General features: G+C 44.7%; 1 protein-coding gene across 2 annotated transcripts in view; it reads left to right on the forward strand.

The window, feature by feature from the left end:
• Positions 1-1,925: 1,925 nt before the first annotated feature.
• The window catches only part of LOC142576354 (uncharacterized), a 33,336-nt gene continuing 18,246 nt past the window's right edge, over positions 1,926-17,015 (forward strand). Inside the window, exons 1-3 of one of the 2 annotated variants that reach the window (XM_075686454.1) lie at positions 1,926-2,097; positions 13,906-13,976; positions 14,842-14,943. In XM_075686454.1, the coding sequence (XP_075542569.1) occupies positions 2,010-2,097; positions 13,906-13,976; positions 14,842-14,943 (261 nt within the window). In that variant the 5' untranslated portion in view covers positions 1,926-2,009. The remainder of the gene's footprint in view (positions 2,098-13,905; positions 13,977-14,841; positions 14,944-17,015) is intronic. The other variant, XM_075686455.1, reaches the window with a different exon arrangement.

Raw genomic sequence — 17,015 nt, forward strand, 5'->3', positions numbered from 1 at the left:
AAAACAGGCATTCACAACGGCAGTAACCAACCAAAGCAAGGCGGTGTCCTGCGCGTCTATGCGAACCAGATGAAGCGCCACCGCGGAGGCAGCAGCCATAGCCCTCGCAATAAGAGAAGCAGAGCGAAGGGGTCGCCCCGCATACATCCTGATAGATTCACAAGCCGCCTGTCGGTTATACCTCAGAGGCACACTGCCCAGGTGCATCATTGATATCCTGGGCCCTGGATTGACTGAGGACCATGCCATCACCTGGTGCCCGGAGCACACGGGCCTGGGGGCAACGGGGAGGCGAACTGTGTAGCTCGAGGGCTTGCCGGCCGAGCTGCAGAACCCTCCTCGGGACCCCCTTCAGATTACCATGAGGAAACTATCACTGGCAGGACAATTTTGGAGCACCAGCGTCTGACCAGACGAAAGTGCCCTCTTCCCCGTCCCAACTTAAGCAGCCAACAAGCCAGGGACTGGCGCCGCCTTCAAACAAACACACACCCGCACATATCGAGACTGCACGCAATCTTTTCAGAGGTATGCACAACAAGGATATGTCCCTGGTGTAACGACCACACAGCCACACTGACCCACATTACTTACCAGTGTACGGAGCGCCCAGCCCAGGCAGTATCTAGGCTGGTGAGCTCATCACAAACACTGACGACGTGGTCTTGGGAGGCACGGCTTTCCGAGCTGGCACCAGGCCCGGCGAGCCGGTACGGCCATTGGGGCTCTACAAGAAGGCTCCACCCGAGATTAACGCCACGGAGTTCCTTCGTACAATAAACTTTACTCTTCTAGCCTTTAAATCCAGCGTAGATTGCCCCAAAAATCGGATGCGCGCGGCCGTGCGCATCCTATTTTGTGCGAATTTTCGCGCTTCCTACCTTGCGCACGTGGAAAGTGGGGAGCACTCTCCCCGCCTTTCTTCCTTGAAAGCCCGAGAAGACAACGACACATCAAGTCACCATCCTTCTCCGCTTCTCGTGAACTGCCGCTCTCTACTACCGCATTCGGCGCTCAGTTACGATGTTATCGCACTTGGATTTTATACGGTTGAACACGGTGACACCGAGACGAATGAAGACGGCGGCAATTCGCCTAGATTGTACACATAGTTCTTATCACAGTAATGAATGGATTATTAAATGAGTAAATAAATAAATAGAAAATAAATAGGTAAATAAATAAATAATATAGGCTTGCACTTGGTGCTAAAATATAACGCAATCATGTTGTGTAAATTTTCCAACTCTCATTTTTACGTCAATTGTCTGCCTTCTCTGCAAAGCGCATGCTGACAGAGATGTGCAGCACCACAAAGAAAATGGGTTTGATTTGACACCACAGTGAAGCGTGAATCTTACCGCATTTCCGAAGCTAAATGTAAAACTTTAGGGCTCGAAATATTGTTTTGCTTGGCTTGGTAGTATATGTGTGCAGGCTGAAGCCAGTATTTTGTGTTACTCGTCGACATTCCGTGATGCGTCGAAAATGCACGGAAGGAATTACAACACGCTAATCTAAGCGTGTTATTTGCTTCCATTTTCCTACGTGCGCCCGTGCTATCGCATTTAGGAAAAGAAGGCCAGAAATGGCAGTTTACTTCCAGCGCATATGCTGTAGAACTGGGGAATCTGTTCAAACCTAGCAGCAAACATCGGAGAGCTTAAGCGATTTTGGCCTGCGCATTTCATATTTTTACATACATTTTACAGATGAGGATGAAGCTTCTGTTACGACTGAAGAAATGCCATGTCGTCATGCGTGTAGTGTACTAGAGCTATTCGGTCAGCAAATGCAACTGCTTACGCAGTTCTGCGTGGGTTTGACAGCTTCTGCAGAGTGGAACAATGGATAGAACGCAGGGGTTAAAGCGAAGCTTCAAGCAGCTTGACACAGTTGTCATTTACAATAACCCTTGTCCTGAAGGGGAATCAACGGCAAGAAGAACTCTTTCAAATAGCAGGTCTTCGCCCAATGTTGCATACTGAACTACTTCATCAGCTATTGAAATGTTTGCTAGCCAACCTCTTCTAACGTTTTTTATGCTGAAGATTTCTACTATTGTGCGTTTTTTAACAGTTCTGTTCTTCATACGAGGTGAGTAAAATAAATCGTTACTTTAGCGAAAGTTCAAGCGTTTCTAGTAGATATATATAAAGAAAGCCATTATATATTTAGCACCAAATTGGACGGTCTACAAGGGGTAAGTTGAAGATCAGAAACCCCAGACATCTCAGCGAAGCAAACTATCAGGATCCTAAATTCTGCACTCTGTTTATACTTTCTATTTTGTAGGTCAAATATTACGAAAACGCCTGTTTAATTGAGCATTGTTGCAGGAGCTTTCCGCTTCTTCTCAAACATGATCTTATGGTTACGTCATTATATGCAAGAGCTATTAACTTATACGTTATCTAATAATGAATAATTTAAATAACTAATATTTAACTATTAAGTAAAACAAGCACATAGCTTCAATCCGACGGATTCGCCAACCACGCGTCCTCTTTGTCATTTACACTCACTTTGTTACTTTCACCTTTCGAAAAAGCTGTAATTCCACAAAACGGCCAACTTTTCTGCATCTACATACACCCATTCCAGAAAGCATTGTCTAGCTGCTTCAGATGCATTATAGAAAGAAAAAATACAAAGTTCACACAATGTAATACTGATTAAGTTTGCGAAAAGGTATTCTAACTTCCACTCTCTTTCAGGCCGCAAGAAGGCGGAAAGAGAGTGGAATTGAGATGACCTCGTCAAAGGGGGTGATGCGATTTCATCGTGCAGAAATATACAATGCCCTTCTGCTGCACTTGACGGCATCGCCAATATGTGCCTTCAAGGGGAACTTTCTAGTTGATGTCGCTGAAACGACGCCGGGCTCTATAAACACCGAAGTAGCGGTGCAGTAACTTTCCCGATCGATTGTAGTGGCGAATGGGTGTCCAAACGCATACTTGATTACCAGGTTGGCAGCTAACCTTGGGATCGTGAGCGTTATACCTCTGGGAGTTCGTGCATTGCATATTCTGAATTCATTGACGTTTAAGCCTGCGCGATGCGTATGAGAGTTGCGTAAGTTCATCCGCATCAATGATAATATCGGATCAATCGGATAAGACTACGGCTACCAGCATAGTAGTTACCTCAGGTGCATGGAGCGACCGGAAAAAAATGAATGGAGTAGTTTCTAGAACACCAGTTTTGTATGCGAACATAGCATAAGGCTACACGTCGTCCCAGTTCTTGATTTCGCAGTCGACATGCATGGAAGCCGTGTCAGTGATCGTCCTTTTCAACCTCAATGTGAGGTCATTGTCCTGAGGATGATATGCGGCGGCTCGGCGATGAGCTGTTCCACAAAGCGTCATTACGTCTTGCATCATGTCTGCTGTAAAAGCAGTAACGTGGTCGCTGTGACTGCTGCTGGTTGATTCACCATGCCAGAGGACGTGGCTTTCAATGAAAAGGCGGGTAATATTACGGGCAGTGGCTCGCTGAAGGGCTTTAGTATGGCTCTACCGCGTCAGAAAATCGATGGCAACTACGATGCAGCGGTGTCCGGCAAAAGACTTGGGCAACTGCGCGAGAAACTCCACGCCGATTTGTTGAAATTCTTATGTTGGTGGGGCAACAGGCTTCAGGAAATGGGCTGGGAACTAGGTGAAACATTTCGACGCTGGCAATTGCGACGAGTTTTTACGCAACTCTCGGCTTTCTGGTTGAACTTAGACCAGTGTTGACGAGTCCGGGGATGTGAGGACCGGCTTTCAATATAGTCGATCCTTACAAATCCTCCCGCTCTACTGAGCCTAGTCAGATATATTGACAGTGCATAGAAGACGACCCTCTTCAGGGTATCACTCGACGCCGTTGAAAGTGGAGCACGCGAAAGGCACCCAACATCAGTCTGCCTACAACCATACTTGTAGACGACTGTTAAGTCAAATTCTCATCAAAGACAAAGGCTCAACCTGGCGAGACGTGCGAAACGGTCTTTTGAGAGTGGCTAGCCAATAGAGGGTATGATGGTCGGTAACCGCTCTGAACAGACGCCTCTATCAATACGGCTAGAACTTAGCTATCGTCCAAACAAAAAGTTAAGCATTCATATTCAGTGGTACAGTAGTTTGCTTCTTCAGCTGTTAAAATGCATTAGCGTAAGCAATAGCACCCTTAACGCAAGCTTGCCACTGCATAATTAACTGCATGTGGCAGCTCAGTGTGCAGTTAAGTGTCGCTACCTTCATCAATGCGTCCACGTAAGGACGGTGCCTGGAAGAGCTGCTGAAATTCTAAGAGCGCGTCTGCTCTGGAGCACGAGAAACGGGATACCCTTGTTTGATAAAAGGGTTAAACGCCCTGCAATCTTAGAAAACGCCATTATGGCTAACAGCATGGCCGAGGAACGTCTGCTCTCGATAACTAAAATGAGATTTCTCTGCTTTAAGTAAACTAGCTGCTGACCTAATTGCTGGTAAAATTGACTCAAGTCGCTTCAAGTGTTCCGCAAATGTCTGAGGAAAAACAACAACGTCGTCTAAGTCAAGAAACACGATTCTCATGTAGCAAGTTGTCCATCGTTTGTAAGATAGCAGGTGCGCTGTTTTCGCGATCACATTCGTGAAGTTCGACATGCCAGTATATGCTTCGTTAATTCATTGATAAGAGTTCATCGACGAGCATGTCCACGGATGCCTAGCGTCGTCTATGCAGGGAAGAGAGTAGACATCTTTTCCTGTCAGCTTGTTCAGTTTGCGGTAACTGAGACAAAATGGAAGAAAGTCGTTCTGTTTTTTCTTCTCAAGTACTGCGAGGGACGGCAATAGTCTGTTCGAGGATTAAACTACCTCGTCGTCGATCGTTTGCTTCGCATTAAAGAGAATCGTCTCTTGCTCCTTTTGTAACATTCGGCAGGCGTGCTGACGAAATATCGGCGCATTCGTGTCTCTTTTATTACAGTCCTTCGTGATGGGGTCTGCTTTACTTCAGCTAAATTTGCGGTGCCACATTTGTTGGTGAACATGCATAAAACACTGTTTACAATTTTTCGCTGTTACTCAACGCTTATGATTTTTGTCAACTGTAATTATAAACGCAATATCGTTTTTGAAGGCTGCAGAAACCTCCGCGAGTATAGTATCTGGAGCATCGAAAATGTCTTCAAAGTGAGTGATAGCCGTTTGTTTTACCAGGTGTTGGTATTCACCGCTGAAGATTGTAACTAAAACCTTAGTCGTATTGCTGTTCAGTCCAATGATGTCATGGACGACGCAGTCTTGCCGTATCAAAAGCACCAATAGGTTTGCTTCAGCGATGCCGCTATTGCTATGATTGCAGTCGCTATGAACTGTTACGGACATACTGGTTAGCAGCGGCAGTGCCTCAAAGCCATCTACGAATCGCAGTACTGTCTTGTGCGCATTAACATAATGTATTCCGTGGATGGGGCTGTCAGGTAACGTTGTCAGAAGCAGCTGTCCGAAAACGCAAAATCCATAACTGCTCGGCGCTCGTCACGAAAATTTATCCCAAGCAAAACTTTCCGGGAACACCCGCCTAAATAGATGAAGGAGGCAACGTACGGTGACTAACGAATTTGGAGCATAGCGCCTTCTCCCAATTGGCGTCAAAAGATGACCACCTGCTGTAGGGCGCCTTGGTTTGTGCAATGGGGTCGTGAGATTTAACAATTCGGCAGCTAGCTCGGCACTCACAATAAGATGACCGGCACCAGCGTAAACGAAAGTAATTGTCGAAGGTAAACCGAAGATAAACCTGGTAATAGTCGACTTGAGCGGGGCATCAAGAGAAACACGATTGGCGCCGACGGCATGCGGCTGTGAAAAGAATTAGTCGACGGTTGGTAAAGGTATCGTACCAGCAGTATGTCTTATATATATGTCAACAGCGACCCAACCCCGGATGTCACGGCAGCTGGTTTCAGCGGCGTGGACCAGGCCACCTACTTGATTTGCCACCAACACCATGAGCAAAGGTCGAGCGTTGGCCAAGTAACATTGAGTGCCGAGGAGATGAGAGCGAGACCGATGGCTCGGATGAGCTGGGGACTGCTGGCTTTCCAAGTACTTAGCAATAGCTAGGGGCTCCTCACCATCATGGGGTCGACGTGCCTCTTGGCAGAAGCCAGCATATGTGCCGGTATAAGTACTCTTGATATAGGTGGCTTGTCTGATAACAATGGTGGCTCGTTTTCAGAAGCCTACCCCAATCTGACTTTCTGCACGCGTATATTTGGGCTTGCGTAATGAAGCTGGCTCGAGAAATACTGCGTCATACCTTTCTTGGATGGATAGCTGACTGCCGGCATTAAGGCGCGTAAGGCTTATGTGTACGTAAAAGGGTTGTGAGCTTATACAAAGACACTCCCTCAACAGAAAAGAAATTGGCCTGCGTTGTGCAGTATTTACCCAGTACCTCCCTAATAACCTCTATAATTAACCCACGGCCATCATTTCGCAGTGGCTGTGGAGCAACCACGGCTACAGTCAGACTTGTGACATGCTAGATGGTGCTAAGAACCTCTAGACCCCGAGAGGCCACCACTCGAAACTAAACCTGGCAACGTGCAGCACATGAACCCTCTCGAGTGAAGCTAGCTTACCAGGACACTTTGAGGAATTATCAGGCATTGCATGGGATAATATTGGCCGTAATGAGGTTACAAGAACAGGGGAGGCTTATAGTGTGCTGACTGATGGCCACGTCCTCTGCAACAGTGGACTTCCATATAAGAGACCGAAATGGCACCGACTGTTAATTTATAAGGGCATATGGGGCGACATTGACGAATTCTGCAGCATTATTAATAGGGTAGCAGTAGACGTAATAAAGCTGAGTAGGATGTGTAGAATAAAGGTAGTACAAGCATATGCTTCCACCTCCACTCACGATGACGATGAAATAGAACAGTTTTATGTGGAGTTTAATTAGCGATGCGTAAGCGCTGACTCAGTCTACTGTCGTCATGAGCGACTTGCAAAAGTGGGGAAAGGCAGGCTGGTGAACAGACAATTGGCTACTACGGCATCGATTCTAGAAAATCTAAAGGATAGACGTTGGTAGAATTTGTGGAAAGGAATAAGCGGCGAATAATGAATACCTTCTTCAGGAAGCGTAGCAACAGGAAGCTGACCTAGAAATGCCCTAATGGAGAAGCAAGAAATTAATTAGTTTCGTACTCTCTGCTGATCCCAGCTTAGTGTAGGATCTAGAAGTGTTATGTGCGGTAAAGTGGATTGGTAATAGGTTAGTGAGCTATAAAAATTCTCTTAATATGAAAAAAGAAAGCATAAAATCAGTCAAGAAGAAACAGCTCAACCTAGACGCATTAAAGGCAAAAGCTGACCAAATTATGTTGGTGCTTGCAAACAAATATACAGCTTTAGAGCAGAGAGATGAAGAGGACATAGAGGTAAAGAAAGAAACGTAACAAGGCCGGCTTAAGAAGCGGCAATTGAAGTGGGAGGTCAACCATCAAGGCAACCAGTAGGTAAGCTTTCTGAAGTAACAAAGGACCTCATAAAGAAACGACAAAGCATAAAGGTGTCTAACTCGTTGTATGAGATAGAATTCACGGAATTCTCAAACCTGACGAACAAGGAGAAAATAATAATATTCATAATTATAATGTGAGAAAGAATGAGGAAGGGCTAAACAATGGAGGCAACATGAAATCAGTGAGAAGAAAAACTTGGCGTGGGACAAGCCAAGATTTAAGCTCTGAAGGATAAGCAGGGGAATATCATCAGCAATTTGGAAGATGTAGTAAAAGCAGCGGAAGAAATCTATAATAGCCTGTACAGTATCCAGTGTAGCCAAGCTACGTTCGCTCGAAGTAGTAGGGCAAAGGATAAACAGGCTCCTTATATAACTAAAGATGAAGTTAGAACTGCCTTGCAAGACATGACCCGGGGCAAAGCTGTAGGAGAAGATGGGATTACAGTCTGTTTATTCAAAGATAGAGAAGATATCATGTTTGAAAAGCTTGTGGCCCTTTATACGCAATGTATCACAACTTCAAGTGTTCCAGGGAAGTGGAAGAGTGCTGACATTACACTAATCCACAACAAGGTAGACGTTAAAAACTGAAAATTATAGGTGCATTCGCTTACTTCCAGTATTGTATAACACATTCGTAAAATAATTTCCTACAGAATAAGAGCAACACTTCCTTAAACCAAGAGAACAGGCTAACTTCAGGAAGCGATACTCTACAATGGTTCATATACATGTCATCAATCAGGTAATCGAGAAACTGCAAAGTACAATCAGCCTCTCTATATGACTTTCATAGATCGTGGAAGGACATTTGATTCAGTATAGAAATCAGCAGTCATAGAGACATTACGTAATAAAGGAGTACAGGAGGCATAAATGAATACCTAGGAAAATATCTACAATAATTTCACTGCAATCCTGGCTCTCGACACAAAAAGTAGAAAGATCGCAATAAAGAAAGCGGTCAGGCAAGGAGATAGAATCGTTCCGAAGCTATTCACTGCATGCTTGGAAGAAGTGTTCAAGCTGTTAAACTGGGAAAGCTTAGGAGTGAGGATGAACGGTGAATATCTCAGCAACCTGGGGTTTGGAGATATTATCCTGTTGAACAACACTGGGGACGAATTACAGGAAATGATGGAGTACCTAAACAGCATAAGTGTAAGAGTGAGGTTGAAAATTAATCTGTGGACGATAAAGATAACTAAAAAAACCTGACAAGGCAATACAAGTGCATGATCACTGGCCACTCTCTAGACTATAAGAAAGGACGTTTATCTATGTCCATTACTCACTGGGGACCAGGATCAAGAGAAAGGAATTTACGGAAGAATAAAACTGGGATGAGAGTGCACAGGACAGGATTTGCTGAATCCTGACTGGGAGCTTACCACTATCACTGTACAGAAAGGAACACAATCGCTGCATTTTACTTGTGCTAACATAAGGAGCATAAACTTGGAGTTTGACAAAAAAGCTCGATAACAAATTAAGGACCACGCAAAGAGCGATGGAACCAGAAATGTTAACTTTAAGAGACAGGAAAAGAGCGGTGCAAATCTGAGAGCAAACCTGGATAGCCGATACTCTAATTGATCTTGAAAATTGAGCCGGGCAGGCCCTGTAATGCGTAAGGTGGATGACCGGTTGACCATTAGAGCTGCGGAATTGGAGCCGAGAGAATTGAAGCACAGTCCAACACGGTAGAAAACTAGCTGCGGTGATGAAATTAAGATATTTTCAGGCGCCATTTAAAATCAGCTGGTGCAGGACAGGGGTAACTGAAGATCACAGGAAGAGGCGTTTTTCCTGCAGTGGACATAAAAGTTGCCTGATAATGACGATGATGAAAGAGGCCTCGGATAGCGGAGTGACTAGCGGTTGCACCAGCTGCCGGACTTCTTCGAGGACGGCATCAGTCAAATCAGTCATGTAGGACAGCGTAGGCACTGAACGAGCGTTTTGCAGCTCATGCAAAATACAATGATCTAGTTCCCCACGGCTTGTCAAATCAGGGGTTGCCGTGGGTTACAAGAAATGCAGAGTTGCTAGGGTTCTCGTACTGCGAAAACCGCTGCCTCGGCATATGCTCCATTGTTGCTCCTTCATTCAGGAATTCACCTAGTGCACCTGGTGGGCTGCTAACGCAACATGCGCAACAACTGCTTATTCCCCCTCAAATAAACACGCGGGTTTTCTTCCTTTACTCCGTGGTCTTCTCTCCGGAATAACGGCGACATCTCCTCATCGAACATGGCACCGCTTTTTGTCTCTGATTTCTTGAAATGAGCGTACGTTCAGCTTGCTCCCGAGGGTGCAAACTTCTATGATTCTTTCGCAGCTTGCAATGAAATCCTTGCAAGGTCGCCAAGCTAGCTTCCTGGTTTTGAAACCTGCTGTGCGCCTAGTCATGAAGGGCGATATAGACATACCGGAGCTTCCAGTGGTCGTCCCATTCGTTGACACTGGCAATTATTCTGGCGGTTTAGCCAATCTGGCTGGCCATTGTATGCGTTGATATCTTTCTCGAATGGTCTGAGCAAGGATCGATGCTGGTGGTTGTCCTAGCTATCACTGGCTGCGCAGTATGTCTACGGGTTGTTCTGGAGCAGCAACACTATCGCGTCGAGAGCCGGAAAAGAAGAAAACGGTCAACGAGCATGTAGCACGAGAAGAGACCACGCTAGGCGTTCGATTTGAGTGGCCGTGGCAGCCGCAGCTCCCTGGATCCCGTGGCACCATGGCTGGCCTGCTAAATAAGGCGTGGGCATGGCGGCTACCTCTTCGTGCTGCTTCCCATAATTTCATGACCCGAATGACAGAGCACAGCCAGACCTCAGCGCACCCACTCTACTAAGTCGAGAGTGACACAGGCGCACGTGTGTGGCGGATGTCCCACGTTTGTAGGGTGTCTGGGAATTCTACACCGACATGTTGGACGTATCGTTTATCTAGTGGAAGAGCCACTTTCTCCTCAACAAGGTTCCAGGCTCCGTTCCTATGGGTGGGCAGCGCAACCCGGACGAAAGACGACAGGAAGTACACAATACGAGCGCAGACTAACAAATGGTTTTTTTTTTCATAGAAGGGACTACTAGGTACAGAAAATGTAAACACATGGAAAATGACGTTCACAAGGGTGTAAGCTTATCTTGCTATTCAAAAAATCAGTTGCTTTGCCCTGCAGAGTAATAGAGGCCTGGGTGACGCCTGCGTCTCAGTTTACATGCATTAAGTAGGCTTCCACAATCTCGCGGTTGAACCTGTGCAATCGCCAACTAGCCCAGCTTGCCGTGTTAATCCAGGCTCGGGCTGCATTCCAGGTTCCGGCTGCCACCCCCGGCCCCGATTTCCACAGGCGCGTGCGGGAATCGTCCTTGCTCACTACGCCACCTCGATAGCTCATTCAGAACAGTTCTCGCCATTTAAACAGTCGCGTTATTCCGCGTATTGTAGCACTACATCTTATGCGTCAACCCGTACTGATCGTCAGCACGCGCCGCACCCAGAATATAAGCTCTACTGGGGTCATGAGCCTCCTCCCCACATCAAATGCAGCTGCGTGACGCCTCTTTCCAAGGAATTCACTAGTACAAAGGGAAGCGCATGTAGCTGTTCTACCGCTCGCCGCTCTCCTTCCTTGGACATGTCCCCGCAAGCTGTCCGCTTTCCGTTCGAGGGCACCTAACTCATCAACAATTGACCCTGTCGCACCGACACTACCAGGCGCAAATTTCACTCTCGGAGGCACGGTGGCGCCGCAAGCATGATCTTTGCGACACCTTCAAGTGACCACAGGAACCCCAGTGCTATTGGAATTTGAGGCTTTGCTGGAAGCAGCAGCAGGCGATCTTTCTGATGTTCTGTTGTGACGCCTTCCGAGGATAACAATAATAATAATAATAATAATAATAATAATAATAATAATAATAATAATAATAATAATAATAATAATAATAATAATAATAATAATAATAATAATAATAATAATAATCTTTATTTCACTCATGAAGTGAGGGAGTGCGGGAGAAAAGCTGAGAAGTCAGCTTGACTAGTTCCCAGCTACCCGGAGTGCAAAATAGAAGAAACAGAACACTTTTCGCATGGAAACATAAAAACCCCTAACAAATAGTTGGCTTACCTATGCTTTGCAGAAGCGGCTTTGCATCTAGTTACTTAGGCTCGACCATCACTTTTATGCCAACAGCGTGAGTGACCAACACATGCGCTATCTGTACCCAAGTCGCGGCATTCGCCATAACCGGCCAATACGCCTCAACTCCGCATGCCGAGTCGCAATGCACGAGACAACACGCACCTTTTTCACACATTTCACGCCTGCTTGGCACTACTTGGGTACCCTGTAGCGGCGCTACTATGGCCTCCAGAGCCGCTGAAGAAGAATATGGATCACGAGCATGTAGCGCGGGGATAGAAAAAGCTGAGGAACTCGGCCTGACCGGCCGCGGTAGCTGCAACTACTGCGATTCCGTGGCAACATGGCTGGCAGGACTAAATAAACCATGGGCCCGCGAGCTACCTCGCCAGGCCGCTTCCAACAGTTACAAAGTGTTGCGATCGCAATTGGCAGAATCTTGTTGGTTGCAGTGCAGGAAACTGATTACCGCACACCTCTGCCAGTTATGCTATGATATTGAAGAACTATTGACTTTAATCTATCGAAAGCACGCAGCTTTAATCTAGCGTCATCGCTGACAGCAAAAACGTGCCGGCATCGCCACTCAGCTCACTTGGTCGTCCTCACTTTCAGTTCAAGTGGTGAAACCACACAACGGCCATATATTATGTACGTGACAATATAGGCAATATGGGACACGTGGCAGATCCTTGTTGATGATTTCGAAGTGAAAAGATAGAGCAAAGAAGCGTACAGGCTGCAACGGTTCCTTCACAGCTGTGCAACTGGCGATGTCAAAAAGCCTTGTATCAGGCACTGTTTTTTAGAAAACCAAAATAGTACTGTCCACTTATTACAACGAAGCTATTTATGGCTAGGGTTCCATGCATCTTAGTTCTGTCTCAACAAAAATGGGGGCTGATTCTGGTGATAGTGGAAAAAGAGTCGGAAGCGCAACGGCACGTACCCTTGGGGACTCCGGGTAGTGGGCTCCGAGACCTGTAACGCCCTCTTGAACTACCCTTGTAACACCTGGGACCCAAAGAGGTCCCAGGATCAAGGATAAGAACAGAATTTTCGGTTATTCTAGTTACAAGACATCATTACAAGGGGTGACGAAGTTACAAAAGAGAATGGGATCAAATGTGTATACGGTAAAACGCAAACAAAATGCCTAAAAGAATTGTTAGAGCAATTATTAGTATAACAGGCTTAGCACAAAAGACCGACCTGCGTTAGCCATGCTTATGTTCGCACCGCCCTCTCTTTGTCGCCGTTCCAAGCACTAGCGGGTCTGCATTCTTTTCCTTCGACTCTCCCGTGGTGGCGGTGCCGTTATAATGCCACGCTTGTCCGCATTCATGTGGCTCCTCGGGGCGGTGGCCGGGTCGTCCACGCGAATGTTTATAAAGAGGCCAGAACGACAAGGTGCCGTTCTCCACTTAGAATTTCCCTTCTCTTCCGTCGTCGTAATCGGGATGCCGCGTATAGTCCGGACTCCAGACGAGCAACGCGCCTACGAAGAGCGACGTCCCGCATGCACTTGCCGTTTGGTGCACGGTGGTGTTTGCCGCCCGCCGGTGACGATTGCATTCCGGTCTGTCTTCCTGCCGTCGCTCTTCGTGGGCGCTTCGCTCCTCGGGAGTCCAGACTATATGCGAATCTGATGTAATTAATATATAGGACAATGTGTGTGTGTACCTATCACCACGATTACCACCGCTCATGGCAACAAATGTGCTCGTACCTTTGTTCAAGGTTCTGTGACGCATCTGTATCGTGTGCAAAGCAGTTTCGCTCGTCATACGCCTTCACAAAGTTGCTCGGTTAATGATTTTTTTTTACTTCAGCCAAATTTCACTTGTATTTCATGTTGCACACCTAGATGAAATAATCACGTATCGAAAAACAAATTCTAGTTTCCTTTCGAAAGTGGTTAAAGGTCCTGTGTCATTGTTTTGTGCCACCTCTAGAAAAAAAATTCACCACACTGTGGCCACCGGCAGTAGTGGTTTGAAGTTCTAGTATCAGTATTGTAATGGCAGTTCTTTCTTGAAAAAAAGAAGATGAGCACACATATTTTGTCTTACAGTTTCCACATTATCGTAAGCAGCGAATGACGGCCATTGCGCCTCGTTGGTGGGCATATCATGCTTTATTAACCGCTAGCAGTAGTGAACACTTCTTCAATAGCTTAGCGCTCACCTCAAAATAAAATTACTTTTTTTCTGTTTTGCATTCAGGAACAGTGTGTCAGTATGACGGAATTTACCGAACGGAACCATACTGTCGTCCACTTTTTACACCTGTCATTGTAAGTATATGGCTCAAGGGAAGTATTCGCGTTGCAGTACGCTGTTGCAATTTTTACATAATTGTCCAATTCCTATTATATTTAGCGATTCTTATAGGAATAATACTTCTAAAAGAGCTTGATTATTGATTCCAGTCATATACAATGTAAGGTAGCGTGAATGTGAGCGAGTTTGCTAGAGTGGTAATAATTGCGAGCTGAAACATGGTAGAGACATAAAGCGGAGTACAAGGCCTACTTCTGAAAGATCAGAGCATATGTTGTGATGGGAATTGTCGATTGTAATCTCGAGTTAGCACTTCTGTATTGCTCAAATGAAATGACGAAGGCACCAGAAGTAATGCCATGGTTCACGGACCCTTTGAGGAGTATTAAATGAGTAAATCAAGAAAGGAAAGGAAATAGTTCGACCACGTTTCCTTGCTAGGATGTAAATCGTACAGAATTTACACTCATCGATTTTTCATCAGTCCCTCATTTTTTCTCCGTCAAATGTTTTTCTGCCGTAGATATGTAGTGTGCCACTTCATAATGTCGTTAATGTTCCCTGTGAATAAATGTTTCTTCTGGAAGTCAAAAAGTGAATTAAACAGTTTTGAGATGCTCACCAAAATTAGAAAACGATAATTTTAAATATATCCTCATGTTAGGGATATTGCGGGTAAAAATTGTCTATTCTAGTGTGGCATTGCTCCAATATTTAGACTAATATCGACCACATCAAAAACATTCTTGCGGTAACGACGCGGCTTTCAGTCTAGTCATATGCCGGAAATGTAACTGCATAACTTGTAAATATAACGTTCATTATTGTTTCACTGGGAAGCGTCAGGATCTTTTCTATTGTCTTTGCCTCTATTTGCAGAATTCAGCCATGGGCTTGTGCACGTTTCCGTGTCTACTGTTATCGCACGAACAACCTTCAAAGATAATTTTTCTGTGGGAGCCCGACGGAACTCTTTGCAAGGTATGCGCGGCACTTGCACTTTCGTTTGACCTCTTGCGCACATTTCTTGGTGTACCGGTAAATAGCCTAAGCATTGACTTAAAGGAAAGAAAGCTAGAGGAAAGATGACAGTACACGGTGAAATAGGGGCCCTTTATTGTTGTAAAATTTCCGCCGCATGTTACCCTCCCGTAACATCTGCAATTTATTTTTCAGAATTTATTCATTAGTAAAAGTACAAACAACATATACAAACAGTATGCATGTTTGCTGCACATGTGGCAATGCATCAAGTTATTTATTGGTGCAGTCAGGCTTCTTGCAAGCGGAATTGTGAAGTAAACTTATGACGCTGCAAGTCCACCTCCTCAACCACACATGCGAGCCCCTATGCGCTACCTAAAGATTCTTTCGTTCTCTTTTTCTTCTCACCTTCTTTGCGTTCGTTCTTTCTTTGTTCATTTTTATCTTTGTTCTTGCGTACTTTCTTTTGCTACTTTTTTCGTTCCTTATTTCGCTTGTTCTTTTGTTTTTGCTTTTCGTTTCCTCATTCATATTCAGCCATCGAGTCCTTGCTTGCTTGTTGGGGTATGAGCCATTCCTAGTGTCGATATTTTATGCAACTCTGACTTTTTGCACCACTGTACTATACACCGCTTTTTTCGGGCATGAGCCATTGTAACGAGGCAATTAGGAGGGAGGTTGTTTGTTGGTGCATGAATTACTCCTACAAAATAAAAACATGAGATTAGCGCCAGAGTAAATATATTCTCTCCTAAGATACAGAAGATATAAGACAACTTCATTAGTTGAAGGTGAATATAGACTACGTAATACAGTTTTGGAAATGGATGCGACATCACATAGCGTGTACATGAGAGCATACCATGCGATATATCCTTTCTTTGTCTTTAATCCTGCAACTTCCCAACACCTATCATTCCTTCAAAGAGGGCACATATGTATAGCAGAAAAATTTATTTATTTATTTATTTATTTATTTATTTATTTATTTATTTATTTATTTATTTATTTATTTATACAATACTGCGGACAAGAAGTCCAAGCAGGGTGAGCAAAAAACAAAGATGATATACACAGAAGAACAAGATGTGTAAGTGTGTAACACGTTTTTCACACAAATTGTTTCGTCGTAAGGTAGACGATTAAAAAAAATTTTAACTTGATTACAATACAGCTATAATAATACACGAAATAACAAGATTTACACAAATTAAATACAGCTCACGGGCGCTGGGGGTATGCTTCAGTTAGTTTATTCCAGTCATCTATTGTTTGTGGAAAAAAAGAGTACCGGAAAGTGTCAGTCCATGCGAAAATAGGTGTTAGAGAATGAGGGTAGTGGTGCCGAGTGGGTCTGCTTGTCAAGGGGGATACGTATTTTGCGGTGTCTAAGGCAATCCTATGATTAATTAAGTTTGAAAGAAACTCTAGCCGACTTTTCTTTCTTCGAATTTGTAGTAGTTCAATACCGTTATCGGTTAGTAATGCAGTGGGGGAGTCAATAGCCTTAAATTTACTGTAAATAAATCGCACTGCTTTTCTTTGAATTCTTTCTAGGTTCTTAATGTTAATTTTTGTGTGAGGGTCCCAAACTATGGAGGCATACTCAAGTTTTGGCCTAATTAAGGAAAAGTAAGCGAGTAGTTTAACACTAGACGGAGCAGACTTGAGTTTGTGGCGCAGAAGGCATAGTTTCCGGAAAGAGGCAGAGCAGATGCTATTTATGTGCAAGTTGCATGATAAGTCACTCGTTAATGTTAAGCCTAAATATTTATAGCATATTACTTTCAGTAAAGGTGATGCAGCTAAATTGTAAGTGTAGTCTAAGGGGACTTTTTTGCGCGTTATGGGGAGATAGACACACTTAGTTGCATTAGGAAGCATTCCCCATTGCTCACACCATTTCAACACGTTGTCTAAGTTAGAGTTAAGGTCATATTGGTCAGTAATGCAGGTAACTTCTCCAAACAAAATACAGTCATCAGCAAATAGACGAATCTGAACTGGAGTGTTAACGACATTGACAATATCGTTAATATATAGTAAAAAAAAGTAGAGGGCCAAGTACG

Source organism: Dermacentor variabilis, chromosome 3 (genome assembly GCF_050947875.1).
Source record: "Dermacentor variabilis isolate Ectoservices chromosome 3, ASM5094787v1, whole genome shotgun sequence".
NCBI classification, from domain to species: Eukaryota; Metazoa; Arthropoda; class Arachnida; order Ixodida; family Ixodidae; genus Dermacentor; species Dermacentor variabilis.